General features: G+C 48.6%; 1 protein-coding gene across 2 annotated transcripts; it reads right to left on the reverse strand.

The window, feature by feature from the left end:
• Positions 1 to 4,182: 4,182 nt before the first annotated feature.
• On the reverse strand, positions 4,183 to 19,500 carry CCDC167 (coiled-coil domain containing 167). Of its 2 annotated transcripts, XM_074989793.1 has the most exons (4): positions 19,453 to 19,500; positions 12,140 to 12,234; positions 9,202 to 9,254; positions 4,252 to 4,390 (listed from the first exon to the last, which is right to left on the reverse strand). In XM_074989793.1, the coding sequence occupies exons 1-4, from the start codon at positions 19,489 to 19,491 to the stop codon at positions 4,287 to 4,289; spliced, it is 291 nt and encodes a 96-aa protein (XP_074845894.1). In that variant the 5' UTR covers positions 19,492 to 19,500; the 3' UTR covers positions 4,252 to 4,286. The 2 variants fall into 2 exon arrangements, with proteins under 2 accessions (XP_074845893.1, XP_074845894.1); XM_074989792.1 differs by lacking the exon at positions 9,202 to 9,254 and having other exon boundaries at positions 4,183 to 4,390.
• Positions 19,501 to 21,516: the final 2,016 nt, after the last annotated feature.

Here is a 21,516-nt window from a genome sequence, read left to right on the forward strand (position 1 = left end):
CGGGGCCGGAAGCTTATTAGGGGAGGCCATGCAAGGACTTGTCTTGTGGGGAAAGAGAACTTGACTGACCAAGCTGGATAGTTAGGAGATGCAGTCCCACAAGCAGCTCATTGTAGGGGAAACCCAACTCCCGTTTGAATGGCAAAACAGGCTTTAAACCTCCCCTTCATCCCCCAGTACCTGGTGCAGACCTGTAGCCATGTCTGTAGCAAAGGACCAGCCCTGGGATTCTAGCATGGCCAGCAGGAGGTGTGTGTTCAGCAGATCGCAGTCAGAAATCATGAGTCCTTTCTGTGCTAGGGCCCCTACATGTCATGTACACATAGCCACCCACTCAAAGAGCTGGGCTGCCCTCATCGCCTGTTTTAACTTCATGCTGGGCTTCAGAAACGCCTCTGGCCTAGTCCACCACATGCAGCTGAAGTTAATAGGTGGTTGGCTGCTGTGGATCCATGCAACAAAGTCACTTATGTTTTCATATGCAGGTTGGACAAGCAGACTCGGGGGTTGCCTAGACTGTGCCTTAGAGAGCTGTGGTCTCCTGGAAACTAGAAGCAGCCTTTCAGATTCTCATCCCCCCCTTCACCCTTCCTCAGCCAGCACAGGATGTGAATGGGTCTGGATCACAGAACATGGGGTGTTTAGCTCTGGCAGAAGTTTTTGGATGAGATTCACCTCATGAGCAGGGGCAGTGTAAGGGCTGGGCATCATTTAAGTCACCCTTAAGCTCTGTGAGCTTTAAAGGGCTGCACAGGCCTCTGCTTTCCAAGCTCGCAGCCTTCCATGTCTGCATGATCAGTTGATGCTCAGGCACCTGTTTGTTCATCTCCCACTTGCTTGCTGTGAATGAGTTTAACCATTGCTGGTTTCTTTGCTCTAGCTGGTGACATGGAGCGGCATGTTCAGGCTTGAGTGCTGCAGCAGGGTGATCGTCACAACTCACCCTGCTTTGGGCTAATCCTGCCCTAGGCCTGTGGGTGCATTGGGAGACCAAGCGCTCAGCTTTGGAAGACAGGGGGCGCCCATCTGAAGTTGGGTATCCCGTTAGGCCCAGAAGAGCCCTTTTGCCCTAGTGTGTTTAGAATACTGCCTCCTGCAAGCTCAGGAAGGTGGCTGGAGAAGCATCAGACCTACTTTCCCTGGGCCCTGTAGCAGGAAGGGAAGGCTTGCCACTCCGTCCGAGAGCAGGAGGTGGCTCTGACTTGAATCTCTTTGCAAGCTTTAGTCCTCTGTGCTCCAGAGCCTTGTCAGAACGTGGCAGGTGGCTCAACAGCAGCCCCACCCTGGGCAGTTATTGGCTACTTGGTATTTGTAGAAGGCCCCTCCCTGAGAAGCAGTGAGGAGGCTCTGCAGGAGGGAAGGACATGCTTCTGGCAATGGCACTTTGGAGCCTGCACACTGTTGGTACTCCTGCTGACTCCACCGCCCCCCCAGGCAGCAATCATGCCAGCAGGAAGCCAAGGGGCCTTCCTGGAGCCTGTTCCTTTTCCTCTGATCCCTTTCTGTGTCTTCTGCGCCCTCCAGGCCCCCAGTGAGGGCCATGGCCCCTTCCTGTTTGTGGGGATGGAGAAGTCCCACAGAGAATACACCATGGCTAATGTAGATGCCCATTAGCCTGTATCTGGCACTGAAAACCAAGAGTGCAGAAGAATCTCAGTTGCCTGCAGGTAGTTTGAGATGCTGCCTGTTTTCCCCACTGCCTCCGCCCCCTTTGCTTTTAGTCACTTGTATTTTTTAAAAGGAGATGTATTTTTGGATGCACTGAACTACACCTCCCAGCCACTTGTGGGAGGCAGCACCAGCACCTCACCACTGCTTCCCTGCAGCAGGGAGAATGCAGAGGGACAAGGTTTGAGCCCACTTCCACCTCTAGCTCAAGACTTTCCTAGCCCCATTGCTCCCCTGGACAGCTTGCTTTGAAATGTCCTAAAGGAACTGACAGAAGGCCAAGAACCCAAAGAGGACAAAGCCATGAAGGTACTCTGCCTTGGAGCTGCTCAGCCCTAGTGGGGGAGAGGGTACGGAAGGGGGTTCAGTCTGATCATGTGGGACAGTGAATGCCTTAGTATCAAAGGGTTAGTAGAAAAGTAGGTTGACCCAGGGGTTGACCCAAGCTGCACTCTCCCACTGGCTCCAGGGGTAGGAGGAATGTTTCACTGAAGGGAATGTTTACATCTGTTGATTGCACAATTTATGGTATTAGGCTGTGTATCATTGTGTTAATTTCTCTGCTTACACTGTCTGTGTATTACCAATATGGTTCTTTAGTTCACAAAGGTTTTTATGCTCTTTGGTGTGTTTCCTTACACCATAGGGGGGAACACTCAACACAAACCACTCAGGGTATGTCTACACAGCAGCCTTATTTTGAAATAATGCAGCTATACACAAATGTATTTTGAAATACAGCACCTCGAGCCAGGGAGCCTATTTGAAATAGTGCCATTGGATGCATTCTGGCTTATTTTGAAATAGGCTCTATTCCTCTGTCTACACAGCTCCTATTTTGAAATAGTGCTATTCCTCCTGCAAAGTTTATGGATTTTGAAATAACATGCCTGCTATTTTGAATTTATTTCAAAATAGTTACATTGTATAGACACTACCAAAGTTATTTCAAAATGTAAATGTAGCCCCAGTGCCCCAACCTTGCTACTCCGTAAGTTACCTGTATGCCATCCACCCAACCATCTCTATCTTAGGGCCTTGCTGTAACCCAGCTCATTACCCCCGTGCATTCTGTGCCCCTCATATCTCCCCAGTCACCCTTCCTCATTTGCTTTCTTTCAGGCTATTTTAAAACTGTACTGGGAGGCTGGACAGAGCTAAAATGCAGGCTTTTGCCCAGCTGGTGTGTAAATAGCCACCAGCAACCTGTTCTTCAATCTACAGACCGCTGCAGGTGGCTGAAGCTGACAGCTCTGCTGCCAGTGGCCATCTCCTTTTAGTTTTTGATTTTCATCAAAATCAATAGGGTTCTGCATTGATGCCTAGAATGTTCCCTCTGACGTTGGACCCGATGGAATGGTGTATTGTGTAGTCATGGCATTACAGCCTGGCTGCTCCAGCCTCCACTGAAGGGCCTCAGGGTAGCCATGATCCAATGCCTCATAGTAACCAACCATCTGCCTTCACTGCTTCACCAGTGCTGCTGGTTGGCTTGCCAGCTGGGGGAAGGCTACAGGCAGCTGCATTTGTTTTTAGATAATGTTATTTAAGAAAAAACACAGCTTCGGAGCAACCCTGCTTTTAAACTGAGGTTGAACCTTTCTAGTCCAGAACTCTCTCATCCAGCAACATCTGTGATCCAGCATGGTTTTAAGTTTGCTGGGTGGCCAAGTCTCCCATGGTCCCACAAAGTTTTACAGCCACCAGTCCTGACTGTGTTCCATGCTGTTATTTAGCTGTAATTTACCCCTAAATATCTTTTAAGAGGCCAGTAGGCAGTGGAGGTATTAGCACTGCTGCTAGAAAATACTGACCTGCAGTCTGGCAAATTCATCTGACATTGGTCAAGTCCTCAGGGTGCTGAAGTAGAGAGGTTCATCCTGTAATGAAAGTTTTGACCCTTAGGGGCCCAGAAGGAGCCTGCTGTTCCTTTTCTGCTGGGTCCTGCCCCTCAGGGAGGGCTGTACATATACACACCAACACTCAGGGGGTAGGAACAGCTGTTCTCCTGCCCTCTTAGTTCCTTCAGCTGAGTGGCAGGATAACAGACTACCCTGAAGACACTTTTCAAGCAGTGACCCCTCTGGCCCCGATGGGTTTAATGGGACTATATTTTGAAAAGTGTCCCCATAACTGGCAATAATAAAGAGGGGGTTTTGGCAGACACAGCAGGAAGGCACAACGACTGAACTCCTCTTTGAGCCCAAGAGGCTGGCCTGTCAGCTCAGGGTTGAGGTACTGTAACTGCTTTCTCAAGTTCTGATTAGGCTCAGCCATGAAGATTTCGGGCTCCAAAACGTTATGAGCAGCAAGTAACAGAGGCCCCCCCCAGGAAAAAAGGAAGGAGTCATTTGTCCTCCAACAATTGCAGTCTTTGTTCCTTGGGCTGCCCAGGACAGTCAGGAGATGGCTCCAGCTGAATTTTGCTCTGCTCTCCAAACTGCCTTGTGCTGTGATGGTAGCTTCCCTTTGCCTTCAAGAGCCTCAGCTGTCAGATATAAAGATTGCAGTTGACTAATGATCAGAAAAGGTGACCAAGCCTTTGACTGGGAGGCATGAGAAGGCACAGGTCTTTGTAGTGGAGTCCTGTGGTTGGTAGTGGGAGTTTGGGATCACGATTACATCGTCCAGCAGGTGTAAATAACAGCAATCAGTAGTACCACGGCCACTGCAAGAGCTGCGTTCTTGCGATTTTCCTTTCGGAGCACTTTCAGTTCTGTCTCTAGAAAACAAAACCAAACAGATAAGATGCTGTTTCCCCCTGCAGCACAGCTGCCCCCAAGTGCTCCAAGAAAAAGCAAGCCCCTTTTCCTCCAGCACAAAGGGCAATTCCTTGCACAGGTCTGCTTCATCTGACTGCTGGAACCCACCAGGCAATTAGTTTCAGTTTCTTGTGAAGGCACAGAGCTGCTGCTACTCAAACTGCCTCTCATTGGCTGTGCCTACAGGACACCAATCTTTTGAAAGAAGTTCTTCCAGAAGATCTCTGCCAAAAAAAATCATCTTTTGAAAGAACATGTCCAAACACAAAAAGGTGGCTTGAAAGATCAGTCTGCTCTTTCAATACAGCATGTCCACACAGCTCTCGCTCTTTTGAAAGAATGGGTAAGGGGCTGAAAAATCCAGCACAACGAGGCCTGCTTTTTCTTTAACAGGAGGCGCTCTTCCTGCTCCAGGAGCAGAAGATGGCTTCCACAAGAAGATCCACATTCTTTTGATTTCAGATTGAAAGAGTGCATTGTGTGTGTGTGGACACTGCGTGTTTTTGAAAAAGGGCCTGATTTTCCAAAAGAACTTGCTTGTGTAGATGGGGCCAGTGTGAGGGACTGGATAGGGACAGTATCAGAGGTTTCCTGCCCACTTCACTAGTGGCTGAACATTACCAGCTAAGAGCTGTTTGGCCTCAGTATAGAAATTACCCCTTCTTGAAGGCCCAGGCCTGAATGGGCAATGGGGCCTGGATGCCTCCTGTGTGTGTACAGGGAGGTTATAAAGACAATGGGTACTGTCAGTGCTATACCCAGTCTGTACACCAAGGTCTCCAAGCCTCTGTCTGGCACCCTTCAACAACCACTAACGTCACATGGGAAATAAAACCCCAACCTCCTTTTTAAGTGTCACTGCCCCTGGCTGGGCTTCAGACACTTCCCTGGGATCATATGAATCAGGGTCTTGGAGAGAACTCAGCACACACCTCAAGCTCAAGTAGCCTTCCTGCTCTCACACATACAGGCAGCTGCTCTAATCGGTTTATTTTAGTGTCTCCTACATAATACATTGCTTCTGCATTGGCAACAGTTAGTGATTTTTACATTCTTTATTGTATCATCTTTCACAGTTCTTTAGCACTTTGCTAGTACAGATCCCTCCCTGCTGCTAACAGGCAGATGATGCCTGTGGCCTGGGAAGGCAGTTTGGCAGCTGGCAGGTGAGAGAGAGTGAGAAGCAGCACATGGAATAATTCAGCACCTAGTGCACTTGTTTTAAGGAGCACATGAATTCTGATTACTGCTAGTTTTGTGCCACTCAGTCTGAGATCTCAGTGCTTTGTGTGGCTTGGGGGGATCACCGCCCAGTTGACAAAGGGAACTGATGGGCAGAGACAGTGGAGAGCTAACAGCACACAACCCAGGAGTCCCAAGTGCTGATCCTCTGCTGTACCATTTTAAAGTCCTAAGTAGCACAATATGGTTCTGCCCCCTGCAGTGTTTTTCTGAAGCAGCTGTAAGCCATTAGCACTTGATATATGAGCCCCTGCCTTGGGAGGGGTTCCTAGAACCAGATTTCAACTCTTTGTAGCAGTGTTCAGTGTGGTAGTGGGTCTGCCCTATACAGCCTGGTGACTGCTACTGCACTACCACCACCACCTGGGACTCCAGTCTATTCAGGGACCACTGTGCTTCTAGCTTACTTCACAGGGGAGGGCTCTTAAACTATTAGGAGCACTTTACTTGTTAAGGGGCTCACTGTTGATGCTGTTTGTTCTGAGTGCAGCAGCAGGATATTCTGCTGCAGCCTCTTTACTAGCATGGAGAAAGTGAATACAGAAAAGTTATTTACTTGTTCCCATAATATAAGAACTAGAGGACACCAAATGAAATTAATGGGTAGCACGTTCAAAACTGATAAAAGAAAGTTTTTCTTCACACAGCGCACAGTCAACCTGTGGAACTCCTTACCAGAGGATGCTGTGAAGGCCAGGACTCTAACAGAGTTTAAAAAAGAGCTTGATAAATATTTGGAGCTTAGCTCCATAGTTGGCTATTAGCAAGGGGTAAGGTATGGTACCTAGCCTTTTGTCAAAGGCAGGAGATGGATGGCAGGAGACAAATCACTTGATCATTGTCTTCAGTTCACCTCCTCTGGGGCACCAGGCATTGGCTACTGTCAGCAGACAGGATACTGGGCTAGACGGACCTTTGGTCTCACTCAGTATGGCTGTTCTTATAGCTAGAGGAGTTCTGAGTCTCCACCCCCACAAGCCCTGCTTGGATAAGTCACCTATCACTCTCTGCCCTGTGTTATGTGGCTTCTGAGATGCATGGAGAAAGGCCCAGGCATGTGCGTCAGTGACAAGGAAATGTCTACAGGTGCCTCTGTTCTAGCAGGAACTACAAGGGCCCTGCACTGACCCACAGAGCCTCACTCAGCAGTCTACCGCAAACCTGCACAGGCTGCTACAGGCAGACCCCAATGCTACAAAGGAATGCATGTTCCCATTGAGTACTGAGGCAAAGGGGTGTGCAGCAGGGTTCTCTCTTTCCCTCCCTATGTGGAATACATAGTATGTACACCACTGTATGTGCTGTTGTGCTTCACCGGCAGAAACAAAACCAGCCACATTTAACATTTAAAAAAAAGCCAGCTGGCATGTTACTCCAGCCAGGAGAGGCTAGGCATTTGAGAACTCGCTCCTGAAAGACTGGAAGTACAAGAGAAGTGAATTACAAGATGCACAGACCCGTCACCACACTAACCACTACTTTGAAAGACTCAAGCCAGAGAATGTACGTGCATCACAGGAAGCGGCCTGTCGTAACAACAACAATACAAGTATGTGTTAGGGGATGAGTGTGAAAGACATGGGGTCTGTGTGCACATGCATGAGCAAGCAAGCTGCTGATGGGTAAGTTTCTGAGAAACCTCTGTGCTGTCTTTAAGTCACTGAACACTCTCCTGAACCTGGTCTCCCTTCCCCTGAGGATACTGAGTACAGGGGGAGCAAGAGGCTGTGTGAGGTGGGTTAATCTCAGAAATAGTGCACTACCCCTTTAAAACAGGCAGGCACTCACTGTTCAGACCCCAGCAGCTCAGAGTTCTGAGCAAGGCTGTGTGCCCTGCTCAGTAGAGGTGGGTGCAAGGATGGGGGAAGACTCTGACCTCAGCGCTCCCTTCCCCGTACTCTGCACAGCTAGCAGGAGGGTCCTTCACAGAAGCAGCTGCAGGATGGTGCAAGGTGTGGGGAGAGAGACCAGAACACTGCTAATCAGCTAGATGGCATATTAATCTCTCTTGTGCATGTCTTACAGGAAACAAGTGTGGGGCACACACAGCTCCCTGGGAGGATCAGGCCCTCAGTTCTCAGCTAAGCCACATGTCAAGAACCTGATTAAAGGACAGGTTTAAGAGAAGTTGAGAGGTGGTCATGTTAGTCTGTATCTTGGCAAAAACAAAAAAGCTGCCCTGTAGCACTTGGAAGGCTAATAAATCATTGTTAGTCTTTAGAGTGCAACAGGACTGCTTTGTTTTCAGAAGTTTTAAGAGGAGCAGCTGAAGGTGATTACAAGAACCTCAGTTCTGCCAGCAGGGGGCAGCGTAATGCCATGAAGTTCCTGTGCTGAGCACCAAGGCAGGCAGGAGGCATACATTTCTCAATTAGAGACAGGAACAGAAAGTGCAGGGCACTGCACCACATGCAAAGCAGGAGATGGGTGGGAGAGGTCTCCGAGCAGTAGCCACTCACCTCTGGGACATGCCTAGAGTACAGTAAGAGGAATCAGGCTATGCCCTGTTCACTTAGTCCAGTAGGTGGAGAGGTAAAGGCTGAGGAGGGCAGGATACTCCCAGAAGCACAGCCTCCCAGGAGTGTTATCAAATGCAGCGTTCCACACCTGGCTGCAGCGCTGAGCAGGGCTCCCTCTAATGTTTCCCTTGCAAGTGCAGAATGACTTTTCTTATGTGGAGGTGAAGTGTGACATACCACCACCAGATTGGTGCACACAAGTCACAGGGTGGGGCTGAGAGGTTAATAGCATGAGAGAGGGCTGAGAGCAGGGCAGAGCAGTGAGGTTTGGGTGGTGAGGGCTCAGGCTGGGGGTGGGGCCAGAGGTGCAGGCTGTCCTAGGGCTGCAGCAGGGACCAGACTCATATCAGCTCTTTCTCCCTGCAGGAGCCGCTGTGGGGCCAGGAGAGAGCATCCTTTCTGGTCTGCCCCCCCTCCCAGCGCTGCTGCAGAGTCAGGGGAGAGGCTTGCCATATGCTGCTGTGCATCCACAAAGCTTAGAGGGAACTTACGTGTCAGTGCAGATTGAGGAGCTCCACAGGGATGGCCTACTCCCTGTGCCAGTACTGACGGGATGGAGACACTCTTGTGAGAACAATCCTTTCTGATGGTTTTCTACTGCGCAGCCGGAAGAAGTTTCAATTGCGCTGACGTTCTGAACCTCTGTGGTGTCTTGGCTCAGATGGGGGGAGCTGGTTTGAAATGCTTGACCAGCAAATTGAAACTTCTTAAAGGGGCCTCATTTGTAGAGGGCAGGGGTGCAGCACTTCCTACAAAGCCAAACCCTTTTAACAGGCCTATGGCTGGTCCCTTCTCTAGGATGGCCGAGGCAGGATCCAACTCTTAGGTCAAATGTAGCTGAGGAGACCTGCCTCAGCATCTCTCAAAGGCACTTTCTGGCTGAGCCCAAGCCCAAAGGCAAATCAGAGTGGAGCAGGAGTCTGAATGGGAAGATGAGCTGCAGTGCAGACTGCAGCCATCCTGCCCAGCCGCTACTCACTCGCAGTGGCTATTTTGGAAGAAGGCCTTACCATAGGTTTCAGCTTCGGTCACGAGCAGGCTTCTCTCTCTCTCCAGCGCCTGTCTGCAAAGAGAAGAGGCAGCCTCACTACACACACGGATGCTATTGCTCGGCATGAGCTCATGCACTGCGTGCTGGTGGAAAGACTGCCCAAAAAAGGAGACACGGGCTGTGCCCAGAACGAGACCCTCAACCTCTCTCTCGGTGGGGCTGGCAGGCTGCCAGTCCTCTACTGCAAAACTCTTCTTCCCTGGAGACGGCTGTGCATGAATGACTATGACTCCCACTTTCAGGGCAGCCCGTCGGCACAACAGCACAGTGCTGCAGTGTCTGCTGAACAGCAGCTCCCACCTGGCTCTGGGGAAGTGCCTGTCCAATTAGCTGGGATAGCTGCTTCCTCTGGATCAAGAGGCTCTGCTGTCTGCTCCAGGAACAGGCAGGGCTTCGTACACCGAGCGCTCATTGCAGGTAGGACTCCACTGGTTCGTTACATTCCCCTGCAACCACAGCTTCCCCAGGGAAGACATGAGCTCTTCTGATCCAGCGAGGGGAAGGCCCCTAGGCTGGGCTGTTCAGAATGCTAGAGGAAGGAAGGAAATGCGGCACCTGGCTCTGGGAATGGGGCATGTTCATATGGAAGCTCAGGGCTGTCAAACCACCATTGGATACAAACACCCTTCTGCACTTTCACAGCTGGTCTCACACACAAAGCCTGACAGCACCCTATGGGTCCCATCTTTTCCCCCTCCCCAACCCTGCCAGCAGCAAACTGCCTTGGGCAGGTCTGGAAGAGAAGCCCCAGACCCTGACTCTGCCCATCAGATCACAGTTTCCATCTTGTTCCAACATTTCAGAGCCAAAGCCTGAATTAAAATTCTTCCTCCTGTTCCCAAGGCCACCATTGTGAACAAACTCCCCTTGGGCTCAGACAAAGGCGCTGAATCTGATCACAGTAAGAACTAGCTAAGCAGCAGTATCACATAGAATTCAGGGTGGTCAAAAACCCTGTATCTTCAGCTGCACAATGACTGATTAATCTACAGTTTAAAGGCTTGAAAGCTGCTGCAGCTCAGGAGAAGGGAGGGTATAAACTAAGACACACCTACAAATTATCCATCTTCCTTCTCCAAGCAGTCTCTGGGGTCCGTAGGGCTGTTTGCTCTGCTTTAGTGTGAAGCAGGCACTTGTGTATAGTTAGCTGAAGGAAGAGCAAGGGGCTATAAGACGACAGGGTACGTTAATAGCAGGAGAGGAAAAAGGAGTCTACAAAACACATCTGGGGAAAAGGAAATGCCAAATGTAGCCCATGAAGAAATAGGACATGCTGAACAGCCTGATTCTGGCATAGCTGTGCTGCTTTAGCCCTGCTTACACGCCTGCCTAGCTGGAGAAATCAAGGGGCTTTCATGCTTAGGAAGGAAATACCATTTAGAATGCATGGCCAGGCTGAACACATTCAGCTCTGCAGGACTGAGTGACCCAGAGACTAGGCAATGAGATACTAAACTGACTGTGAATCCAATCAGGCTTTATGTTGGGGGGTGGGGAGAGCTAACCTGGAAAGCAGACCAATCGTGGTGCTTCAGGCTCACCAAGTCATGGAACACACAGTAAGAAAAATCTGGACATTAGCAGAAGCATGAGCAGCCCAGCTTGTTCGCATCCTTGGCGGAAACACTGAGTGGATGTCACAGACCTAGGCACCTCCCCTAACAAATCTGTCCTAAGGATAGGAGCGTTATGACATGGATTGAGAGGGTAATACACTGAATTTGAGGGCAGGGGAAATGTCCAGCAGGTTACTGGCTGGGCCTTCTGGACACATCATTAAACTGACTAACGTGAAGAAGGGCTGGGTGAGGTGACATACAAGAGTTTAGCTCAGGACAAAGAGCACGTGTGAGATAAGGACTGGAGAAGTGGGGCGAGAGGAGGCCGAACTCTCTGCAAAAGGAGAGAACTTGAGCATGGCAACCCCTGGGGCAAACAAGGCGTTACAGGGAACACACGTCCAGAAACACTAAGGCTGAACAGAAGAACTTAATGGCAAGTCAGAGGCTGTGGGAGAGTTTCTCAAGGGAAATAGTAAAAGCACATTGCTTGGACACTTAAAGCTGAACAGAGCTTTGGAGAGGGGAGAGTATCTGGAACAATGGGCTCATAGGATCTAGTTGGTAGGTTGCTCTCGTGCCTTGACTCAATGGCTCTGTTCCCTGCTAGGAGGGGAGCAACAGGATTCTAACAAATGATGGAACTGAATCTTGACAGGGCTATGGTGAAGGCTGGGTGATCACATTCAGGGAAAGGCTCTGCCTATAGCATTACTAGCATTAGAGGACCATGCTACAGCAAGGTTCCATTTGGGAGTGGGAATGGAAACTGCTGAGCTCTCTCAATGCGCTGTTGAGTCAGACGGGCGCACTCTAGGCTATCACCAGGATCCCTTTTGCAACCAGGTCCCCATACAGAGTCACATGGACAGAGTCAAAATTGAGTTCCTTTGGGATTATTCTGATTGGATACCACCTAGCATTTGTCTTAGGTGGCTTTGAATATTCAGCACACACTAGCTACTGCACCTCTCTCTGTTCAGGCGGTTTAGGCAACAACAGTTGCATGCTGCTAGCCAGAACAGCTGTCTCCTGGGCTCCAAACAGGAAGGCTGGGCACTGCTTGGACTGCATGCACAGAGGGTTTACAAACAGAGAAGCTGAAGCCAAGTTCAGCACTCTCATGTCACCCTCCACCTCTCTGGAAGAGAAAGAAATCCAGATCTATCCATCTCTTAACAAGCTCCAACTGAGGGTCAGCCTGGCAATTCCAGCAAATTCCTGATCTGCTGGCAACAGAGGTTTTACTGAGTACTACCAACAAAGCCAGCCATCAGTGGTCTGCATGTGAGTTCCAGCATCACTGTCCAGATCTGAGTAGAGGGAAATCACCAGTACCTTCCTTCAGGACTGAGCTTGTCTCTGCGCAGCTTAAGGTCCACCTCCTTCATGCTTTGTCGGCAGAGGGACAGCTTCTGTTCCAGGCCATCAATCTGAAATACAACGCAACAGCCGCAGTCATTGGCATTGTACTTCCCTCCACAGCCAGCAGCTCCAGCCTACCCAGATCAGGAGAAGGGGTGGCAGCCCTCCTGTGGTGTCCTGCCACCTCATGCCTAAAAAAATTGCATGAACTATGTGTTTCATTAGACTCTGACCTCCTGGCTTGAGACACAATGATCACTACAAATAGATATTTAGCACTGGAAGAATTCAGCCTGACTCCATCCCACAAAAGCTGAGGAGCTAAGTTCTTGGGCTGTCAACTCCAGCTGCAACTAGGATGGTGCTGAAGACTTCAGTAGAGGCCAGAACCCCTCATTAAGATCGGACTCACCTCTCTTCACTCTCTCTCTGTCTCTTCTATGTTTGTCTGGGCTTTGCCCCTTTATCCACAGGCAAAGAAGTGACCTGATGGAGATTTACACAGTGAGGACGAGGATCAAGTGGGAGATGCTCTTCACCACAAGCAAGAATTTCAGGAAATTACTCAGATCTGAATTAATACTTCAAAGAGGAACAAGCAAGCTAAGGGAAAACAAGAGAGCATGAAGCACTTCAGCTGGGCTCTGTTATGGAGGGAGCAGTGCATGTCACAATCTCCTCACTAAAAATCTGTTAATTCCACTGCCTCCAGCACAGACTAGTTGTACAAATCAGATGAACAAACAGGCCCAACAGCGACCTCCTATATTTGGTTGACTACAGCGAAGAACAAAGCAATCTCCACTGCATCTGCCCTGTTGCCAGATCTCCATCCTGCACCACATGCTGAGGTTCAGTCATGATACAGCAAGAAGCTATTGCAGCAACTTAAGCAAGTCAACTAATTAGCAGGCTCACTTATTTTCCAAGCTGATGCCTTTATTCGGGAGGAAGAAAGGAAGGAAATGGGGGGAGGTAGTTGTGAAGCACAAACAGAAGTAACCAACATGCATGAGTTTGGGAAGGATTCCCCCAGGAATTAATTATACCACAGCTACACAGTCCAGCAGGGAATCCTAGATATTCCAAGCCCAGGGCTTTAAGCTTTCCAAAGGGAAAGCTCTGCCTTACAATCTTGCATTCGGGAGTGGAGGGAAATTCAGGGATAATTTGACAAGGTTACACCCAAACCCCAGCAAGATCATGGCCTTTGACATGAGCTAGCTTTGAAATCACTGCTAGCTCCACTCCAATCATCTTCCACTACACCCCTGTGCTGTACATGAGCAAGAGGCTGCAGGAGCAGGGCCAGAAAGGACAAGCCACCAGAAGAACTGGATCTCGCCTGGAGAGATACTTCAGAACCTGGAACTGGAGAACAACAGAGTTCAGTGTAAATTAACCTGCTGGAATTAAACCCAGCCGTGTCAACTTTCAAATCCCACAGCTTCATCCTCCAAAGCAGCGGGAAAGAGTATTACCACCAATCATTATGCGAGCAAATCAATGGCACTGATCTCTGATTAACCACTTCCAGCTCAATTGTGAACTAATGAACAGTTCTATCACACTCTGCTCAGGACAAGCACACTATGGCTGTCGCAGGGGCTCACACAGAGGGGTGCAGTAGAGCAGACTCAGCATAGAGCAGTGAGGCCAGTGGGCTCATTAGAGAGCAGCAAGCAGAAGAGGAATCTGCTGGAGTGAAGGCAGCACTGGCCCTTTTTAGAGTGAGCCTGCAGTAGAATTTTTCCACTAGCTACAAACTCTGATTTGGTGGAGCTAGCGACCCACTTCTTGCACCGCAGGGTGTGCATAGGGCACACATCTAAAGGCTGGTGTGGGATTTTGTAACCTCTGTTCCCACCCCCAGCAGTTCAAAGGGTGGGGTCAGGAGATACACTACACAAAAAATTAGCACCTAATCAGCAAGATTCAAGCCTCCCAGCTTCTTACCAGACTGTAGTTTCTAAGTTAGCAGTATTGTTATTTCTATTTCCATAGCACTTAGGAGCCCCAGTCATGGACCAGGACCCAACTCTACTAGGTGCTGTACAATCACTGATCCAAAAATCATCCCTGCCCCTAAGGGGCTTAAAATTTAACAATCAAATTAGGGATTACACACAGATACAGAAAAAAGGGGGCCCGGCTGACACTGATGAAACACCGAATGGGTGTTCCTGGGAACAAGGAAATCAACTGTTCCTGAGCCTACACAGCCCACAGATTGCTCTTATCCAGGGAACGTGATCTAGGTTTTGGGTCATGGGAAGGAAGAACATGCGTGGTCACGTTTAACTGGCGACTTCACCATTAGCACATTGTCACAGAAACTCCTCCAACAGCTTGTCTAGAGCGGGAGGATAAAAGGTGTAGTTGTAAAATGCATGAACACAAGTTACTTAAAACACTTTAGTTAATGCCCAGTGCAGTGTTTCTCAATTGTGGCCACAGCCACTGGGCTATGATGGGGATGCGGGCATGCCTCTTTATATAACCACTGAAGGAGCAGAAGCCAGTGAGTTTCTCACCTTCCCCAAGGCACATGGGCACTTCAGCCCACTAGCTTCAGACTCCATCTCTCCAGGCTCACCCCCCACACTCCCCACTACCCTTGGCCCCTATCTAAGTCCTAGAGGGAGAGGTAATGTATCCTTGGCCTTGCCAGGGCTGAGTAAATCTGCTGTGAAAATGGATATTTGTATTTGTTTATTAATATCACTTTTCACAGCAGACTTATTCGCTAGCTGAGAAGCTGTGAAAAGTGATGTTAACATACAAGTATCGCTTTTCACAGCAGCAGAAATACTACTTAGCAAGTCAAACTAAAAAAGCAAAAGAGACAAAAAACACAACAACATGCAAAGCACCACATTTATGTTTCTATTCTATTTCGGTCCAACAAAGAATAGGGACATCTGTAGATTTTTATTATTGAGTCCACAAAAAACCCTACATAAATTACCACTTGGACATGTATATGCTTATTTATATTTTATTAACTTTAGGGAAAAACAAATTTTAAGAGAAACTGTCAGAGCAACCATCAGCAAGAGTTGGTGACCACACTCTGAGCTACCAAAAAGCTTGTTGGGTGAACTCCTGGCCTAGCACAGCTGTAACACACGATACCTAACACATTCAACTTCTACCTTACTCTATGTGGACAAACCCCACAATAGATTAGTCAACTGCCAAGTGATTTAGTCATGGCCAGCGGTTCCTCCTCAATCTTTCTTCACCTTCCTGTACTCTCCAGTCCCTTCTCTGAGCCACCACCTATGGGCTCTTCCTTTTTGTTTGCTGTTGCTCAGCACACTCTTCAACTCATCATTTGCACCATTTAATGTGATGTAAGTAGGACTTTTTTGTCCCATGCTCCCTCACATTTTGACTTTCTACCAATTAAAATCCTCCAGATTCTTATGTTAAAAATTCCAACTATTTTAAATCCCTTGTCAGAAACAAAATTGAGCTCCCCCTGTTGGTGTGACAGATGCACTTCACAAAATCCCACTTTCCCCAGAGCTGTGCAGGCACCTTTTTTGAGGCTGTGGCACACACAAGCGTAAATCATCTCTACTATGAAGACAGAGACTAGGGAACATTATTAATAATGGACAAATTCCCTCTCTCTAGAATTTTGGTTTCTTTCTCTTGTTAATGGGTATGATAAACATAAATCAGGATTCTTAGGTTTCTGTTCCTGTCCCTAACTGACTCACTGTATTACCTTGGAGGCAAGTGACATCAGCTGTAAATTGGGGCATTGCTACCTACTTCACAGAGGGTGACAGGACTGAAAAGGTTAGCTGTTTGTCAAGGGCTTGCAGAGTCCCAGAGGAATGGCACTAGAAATGGGCAGAAGGCTCGGTGTGTGCACTATCCTGGTATGGCAGAGCCACTGCCTCACTTGGAAATTGAGAGTTGGAAGTTGGTCCTGTATTTCTCACTGGCTGCATACTCTTTGCAGCCCTTTGTTGCCAGCAAAAGAAGAGAAAAAGTAAGTGCTGGGGAAAAAAATCAGAGTAACCCAAATGAGAATTATCACTTATTCTGAGGGCTGCTGGGGAACATCCCAAGGGCACCACAGACTGTAAAACCTGAGAAACTATGAAGCTTCCACAGAATCCCCAGAAGCAGCTCTCTACAGAGCTTACCTAGAAACATCTGTGTGTTTGCACTTGCTGTACATAGAAAGCATTCGCTCCTACTAATGAACACATAGGTTATCTAGGATACAAACAGACTCATCGGAGGCCGTAGGAAATGAGACTGCACTGGAGGTGGTTTTGTGAGGGAAGCTGCACCAATTAGTCTCTTTACTGGCAGCCCAAGCCAAGAAATGAGTGGCTCACAGTGACCAAGCTCTTTCCCCAGCTCCCCGTGGCCCCTAAATGGGGTCCCTCCAGGACTGGACTGATAAGCTTCCTACATGTTGTGTACTTTATAGCCACCTGAAGTCTATTTGTTCCATAGCCAGATAGAGGACTTAATTTAAGTCAGCATCATCTCTAATTAGCAGCAGTCTCACTATAAAGTAATAACTGAAGCAGGTGTTTAATAACCAGCACCCAGAGAACAACTGGGGCTACTTAGTTGCCCCTTCACCTGTACAGCCACTGCCCTCCTGCTATGAGAGAAGCTCTTGGGTGGCAGACCAGTGCTTTGGCCCAGGAAAAGAAAGCTGCAGAACACCCAAAAGCCAGCTGAATCCCTTGCCGTGAGACATACCAGCAGGCACAGTAATGTTCACTGAAATCTGGCTTCATACATGTGCCATCTGGAGGCCTCTGAAAATACTGATTTGGGGCAAATTCAATCTAAATTGACTTGTATGTTTGTTACAAATCTCATTTGCCCAGACAGTCTCAGGAAGGGAGTGCAAAACCTATTGTGCATGGCAGAAAAGGAAAGAAGCAGCCTTGCTTACAGAGTTGGGTTGGACCCCTTTTTAATACATTTTGTACTGAATTAATAAAAGCATTCTTCCTAGCAGAAAGGCTAAAAGCACTTTTCAAGAACTGACACCTGCCCTCTGCCTTTATGAATCCCCTAATTAAGATGCTGGCAGACAGCCATATCACACATACACCAACATCCCACTGTGTTAGGTAATGAGGTTTTTGTCTCATGACCCTCATTAAGCAGATCAAAGCCAAACAAAAATATTGGGAGTGGGGGCAGACTGCCTTCTGGAAGCAGCCTTGTTATCTGGTGGTAGGTTCAAGGCATCTCTCTCCATTTATTAGTCAGTGATTCCTGAATCCATTATTTTAGGCTGGATTACTAATATCAGCTAATTTCAAACCCAGACCTGCTTGCACAGTGCAAATTTCAAATCAGGACCTGCTTGCACAGCGCAGTGAAGATAACATGGGAACCATCAGTATGAAAAGATGCTGGAGAGGGACTGGGCACATGCAAAGATGGAAGCTCCACCACAAAACTGCTGTGCACTGGACCTCTGAAGGGAAGCGGAAATGAGGACAACGTGGTGCTGGACTGCTGAAGTAGAAATGAAGAGCACGATTCGCACTTGGGGCACTACTGAGAGGCTGGCCAGTGACAGACAGAAGTGGAGGACCTTTGTTGCTGCCCTACATGCCAGTAGGCATAAAGGGCAATGATGATGAATATCAGCTCATCAGAGATTGAATTTGCCTGGGTTCACATGCCAACATGTTGGTTAATGGACCTATTTCAAGTTTCATTGTAATTTTATAACAATTTTACAAGTCAGCAAATCATTTAATCAGCTACAGACAGTATCATCCAGCAGGGCTGAAAACAATTTACCATATACCTACTAGCTAGAGGCTGATACACCAAATTGAAGACCACCAGTTCAGGTCCTCAATAGCAATTCCAAACACTGGGAAGAGGAGTGCTAGAATTTTTACCAGGCCCCTCTTAGGGACTCCATCTTTTGTTGAGTAGCTACCTCTCTTGGACCTGTGCCTTATGGATTCCCGATTGTTATGAGGGTGCCCAACTCTATTCCTCTCAGCCCCATAGCTGCTACAATGGGAATGAAAGCAGAAACCATCCACCTATTTACCATTATTGGAGGCTCTACCTTCCCCATGCAATTTGTTCCTGTTAGAACTGGTGTTCCTAACTTTCCAAAGCAGCAGCAAAATTAGACCATCACTTACCAGATTCTGAATAGTGCCTGTGAAACCAACCAGCCTTGCTAATTTCACCTGCTGCTGGAGCACAGGGAAGTTCTGAGTAGCAATCAGAATTTCCTGCTACAATTTAAGCCCCATCTGTGATCAGATAATAAAAATCAGACCATGTCATGTTTATAATGTGCATTCATAGAGGTGGGAAGCAACCACTATTTCCAAACCAAACATCTTCAGTGATCTGAACCTACTCTGCTAGGGCTTACAGTCCAAACTTTTTTCCCAGTAAGGACTGTTCTCCTCTGAGCTCTTAATCAGTAAAATACGGTGCCCGCAAATGACTATTTGAGAGGCCTAAATAGAGCTAAGAGCACAACACAACCATACCCTCCTCCCCAAACCCATGCAAATAGAGGTCTATAAAACATTTGCTTTGGGGGGGGGGGGGGGGCAGTGTCACACAAAACATACAGCAGAACCCTTTTCCATAATGTATTGCCTTATTTTGTATGTGTTCACTGGATTACCTCTCCACTTCCCATTTCTGTCTACTGAATTTCTTGTGGCTGGCTTTAGCTTATTTCTTCCACTCCTTAAGAACAGGTTGAGCTTTAATCTCATTCCCCAAAGGCATTTACTAACTGCTACCTCCTCCCAGGGAGAAAGGCCCTGCCCAGGTCAGAAGGAAGTAAACTGAAGAACAGGAACATGCCACGAGCAGAACTAGGGTCACAATTTGCAGAGGAAGGGCAGATTTGGTCCTAGAAGCAAAGGAGATTCTTGCAATCACAATCCTCAGAGCCCCCATGGATTTTGGGAGCAGGATGACCCATCGATGAGGACATTTCCCTTACACATACTAATCCACTCTCTGCTTTGCTTCCCCCACCTCATACCCCCACTTACTCCTGTCCCAACCCCCACCCCGCCCCACCTCTCCTCTTGCCCTCCCCCCAGCTCCCCTCTTCTTCGCCGCTCCCCCCGCACCCCCCACCTCACCTCTTCCCTGCTTCCAGCCCCACCTTTTACCTCCTCGGCTCCTACTCACTCCTGTACAGTCTCCCCTAGAGCCCTCGCCCCCCGCGCACGTCTCCTCGCCTATCCCCCAAAGACCCTGCTCCCCGCTCTCGGGATGGGGAGGGGTTGTCTCACCTCTTGAGCGACGCTCAGCCCCCCTCGCTTCTTACCCATCGCCCTCGGCTTTGCCTCGACTGCGCATGCGCACGGGTCTTTTCAGCTTCGGGCCACGTACGAACCTGCTGCCGGGGGCGGGAGGGGAATGTGGAGAGCTGAGTTGCCATCTTTGTGAGGGGCACACGTTAACTCTGCCCGCCATCTTTGTGAGGGGTACTCGCCGCCATCTTTGTGAGGGGCTCCAGTCCCTTCCTCTCTAAGGCGCAGCCTTTCGAGGCGCCATGTTTGTGAGGGGCGCCGCTGCTTGGGGCATGGCAGCAGCCTGGATGTGGATGGCCAACTCTCCCGTCTGCACGTACGGGACAACATTTGAGACAATTTCATTCAGTCAGGTGGCAGGAGATGAACGAGTGAGGCTTGGAGGAGGCATGCAAGCGAGCTCTAAAACCCGACAGGTGCGGGGAAGGCTAATAGGAAAACGTTATTTATGTATTTACTCCTTCACCGACTGCAAGCACCGGGGTCGGCCAATGAAATTAATAAGCAGCAGGTTCAAAACAGAAGGCAAGAACTCTTCCCCCAAGGCACAGCCAACCTGTGGCAGCCAAAACTATGTTAAAAATAAATTAGATAAGCTCGTGGAGGATATAGGCTCATCCACGCTGTCCTCTGAGGTGTCCCTAATACCTCCCAACGGCAGAAGCTGGGACATGGAATGGATCACGGGATAATTTCCTTGTTCTGCTTATTCCCCCTGAAATATCTGGCATTGACTGCACACAGAGACAGGATATTGGGCTAGATGGAGCATCGATCTGAGCTAGAATGGCTATTCTTAGGAAAGGCCAGAACTGGAAAAAGGATAAAGATTATATCCAGCTTAATAGGAAGTGTCCTGGCTACTTCCCTGTCCTGCTGCCAGCACCAAAATGAAGGCAACCAAATGAAAAGACTGGACAAGAAAGACAAATCTTTTTTGCAGGACTATAGACAGACAGATAGATAGATTCTCAATCTCTCCTGCACACAGCTGCCTGGAAGTCAGCCACTCACCACAGTCCAATCCCGCTGTTCAGGTAGGTGGTGGCTGCATACAGGTGGGATCCAGAGATTGGGACTGTAAAGCAGAAAGGCTTGCCCAGAGCTCCAGCCAGGAAAAAGACAATCCCTTTGGAACAGGCAAAGCTAACAGCTGTTCTGTGGCACATTGTGACCACTTGGAACTTAGGCGTGCCAGTGTGGTTAGAATTCAGATCCTCCTACGTCAAAGGCATAGGGAGGGACCACTTCAGCTAAAAGAGAATCTCCACAAAGAGTTGGAGGTACAGGGTCTGTAAGACCCAGCTGAACTGTCCTGTTTTGAGCTGTAGAGGACAGTGCACTAGTCACAGAGAGGTAGCCATGTTAGTGTGTACTCCAGCAAAACAAAGCAGCAAAAATGTAGCACTTTAAAGACTAACAAAATGATTTATTTGGCGATGAGCTTTTATGGGACAGGCCCACTTCATCAGATCAATTTCATCTCCAACACAGACTGACACTAGCCAGTTCATGACAGTATCTTAATAATGTTGTCATATTTCTACAGCACTTTTCATCTTGATGGATCCCAAAAGCCCTTTACTATAAAACACGTAATCTAATCTATCTATCTATATTATAGATTTTAGAGTCTGTCTGTCTGTGCTTGTTTGTTCAAGAACACTTCTTAAACTGTAATAACTATGACAATGAAATTTGACAGGCAGCTTCCTCTTGCTCTAACTTAAACCAAGGTCAGGGTTTGGTTGTGCCTGGAAAGTGGGAAGTGCTGGGAAGGGACTGTTTTCCAGAAAATGGAAAAGGAGGGGTACAGACCGGAGGAACACAATATTGAGAGTGGCCACTGGGAGCCCCTGCAGCACCAGTAGTGAGGCCAGCAGGACTGGGGCTCTGCCATTTTGCCTGCCAGAAAGACCAAGTAAGTAGCTTCCCTGCCCCAAACACAGAGCCTGCCCTGCTTCTTTGGAGAGCTGACAGGCCTCAGAGGGGGCTGCTGGAGAGGATGGGGGCAACCCCCAGACAGCCTGCAGGCCATGGGAA

This window comes from Carettochelys insculpta, chromosome 3 (assembly GCF_033958435.1).
Source record: "Carettochelys insculpta isolate YL-2023 chromosome 3, ASM3395843v1, whole genome shotgun sequence".
Classification (NCBI taxonomy): Eukaryota; Metazoa; Chordata; order Testudines; family Carettochelyidae; genus Carettochelys; species Carettochelys insculpta.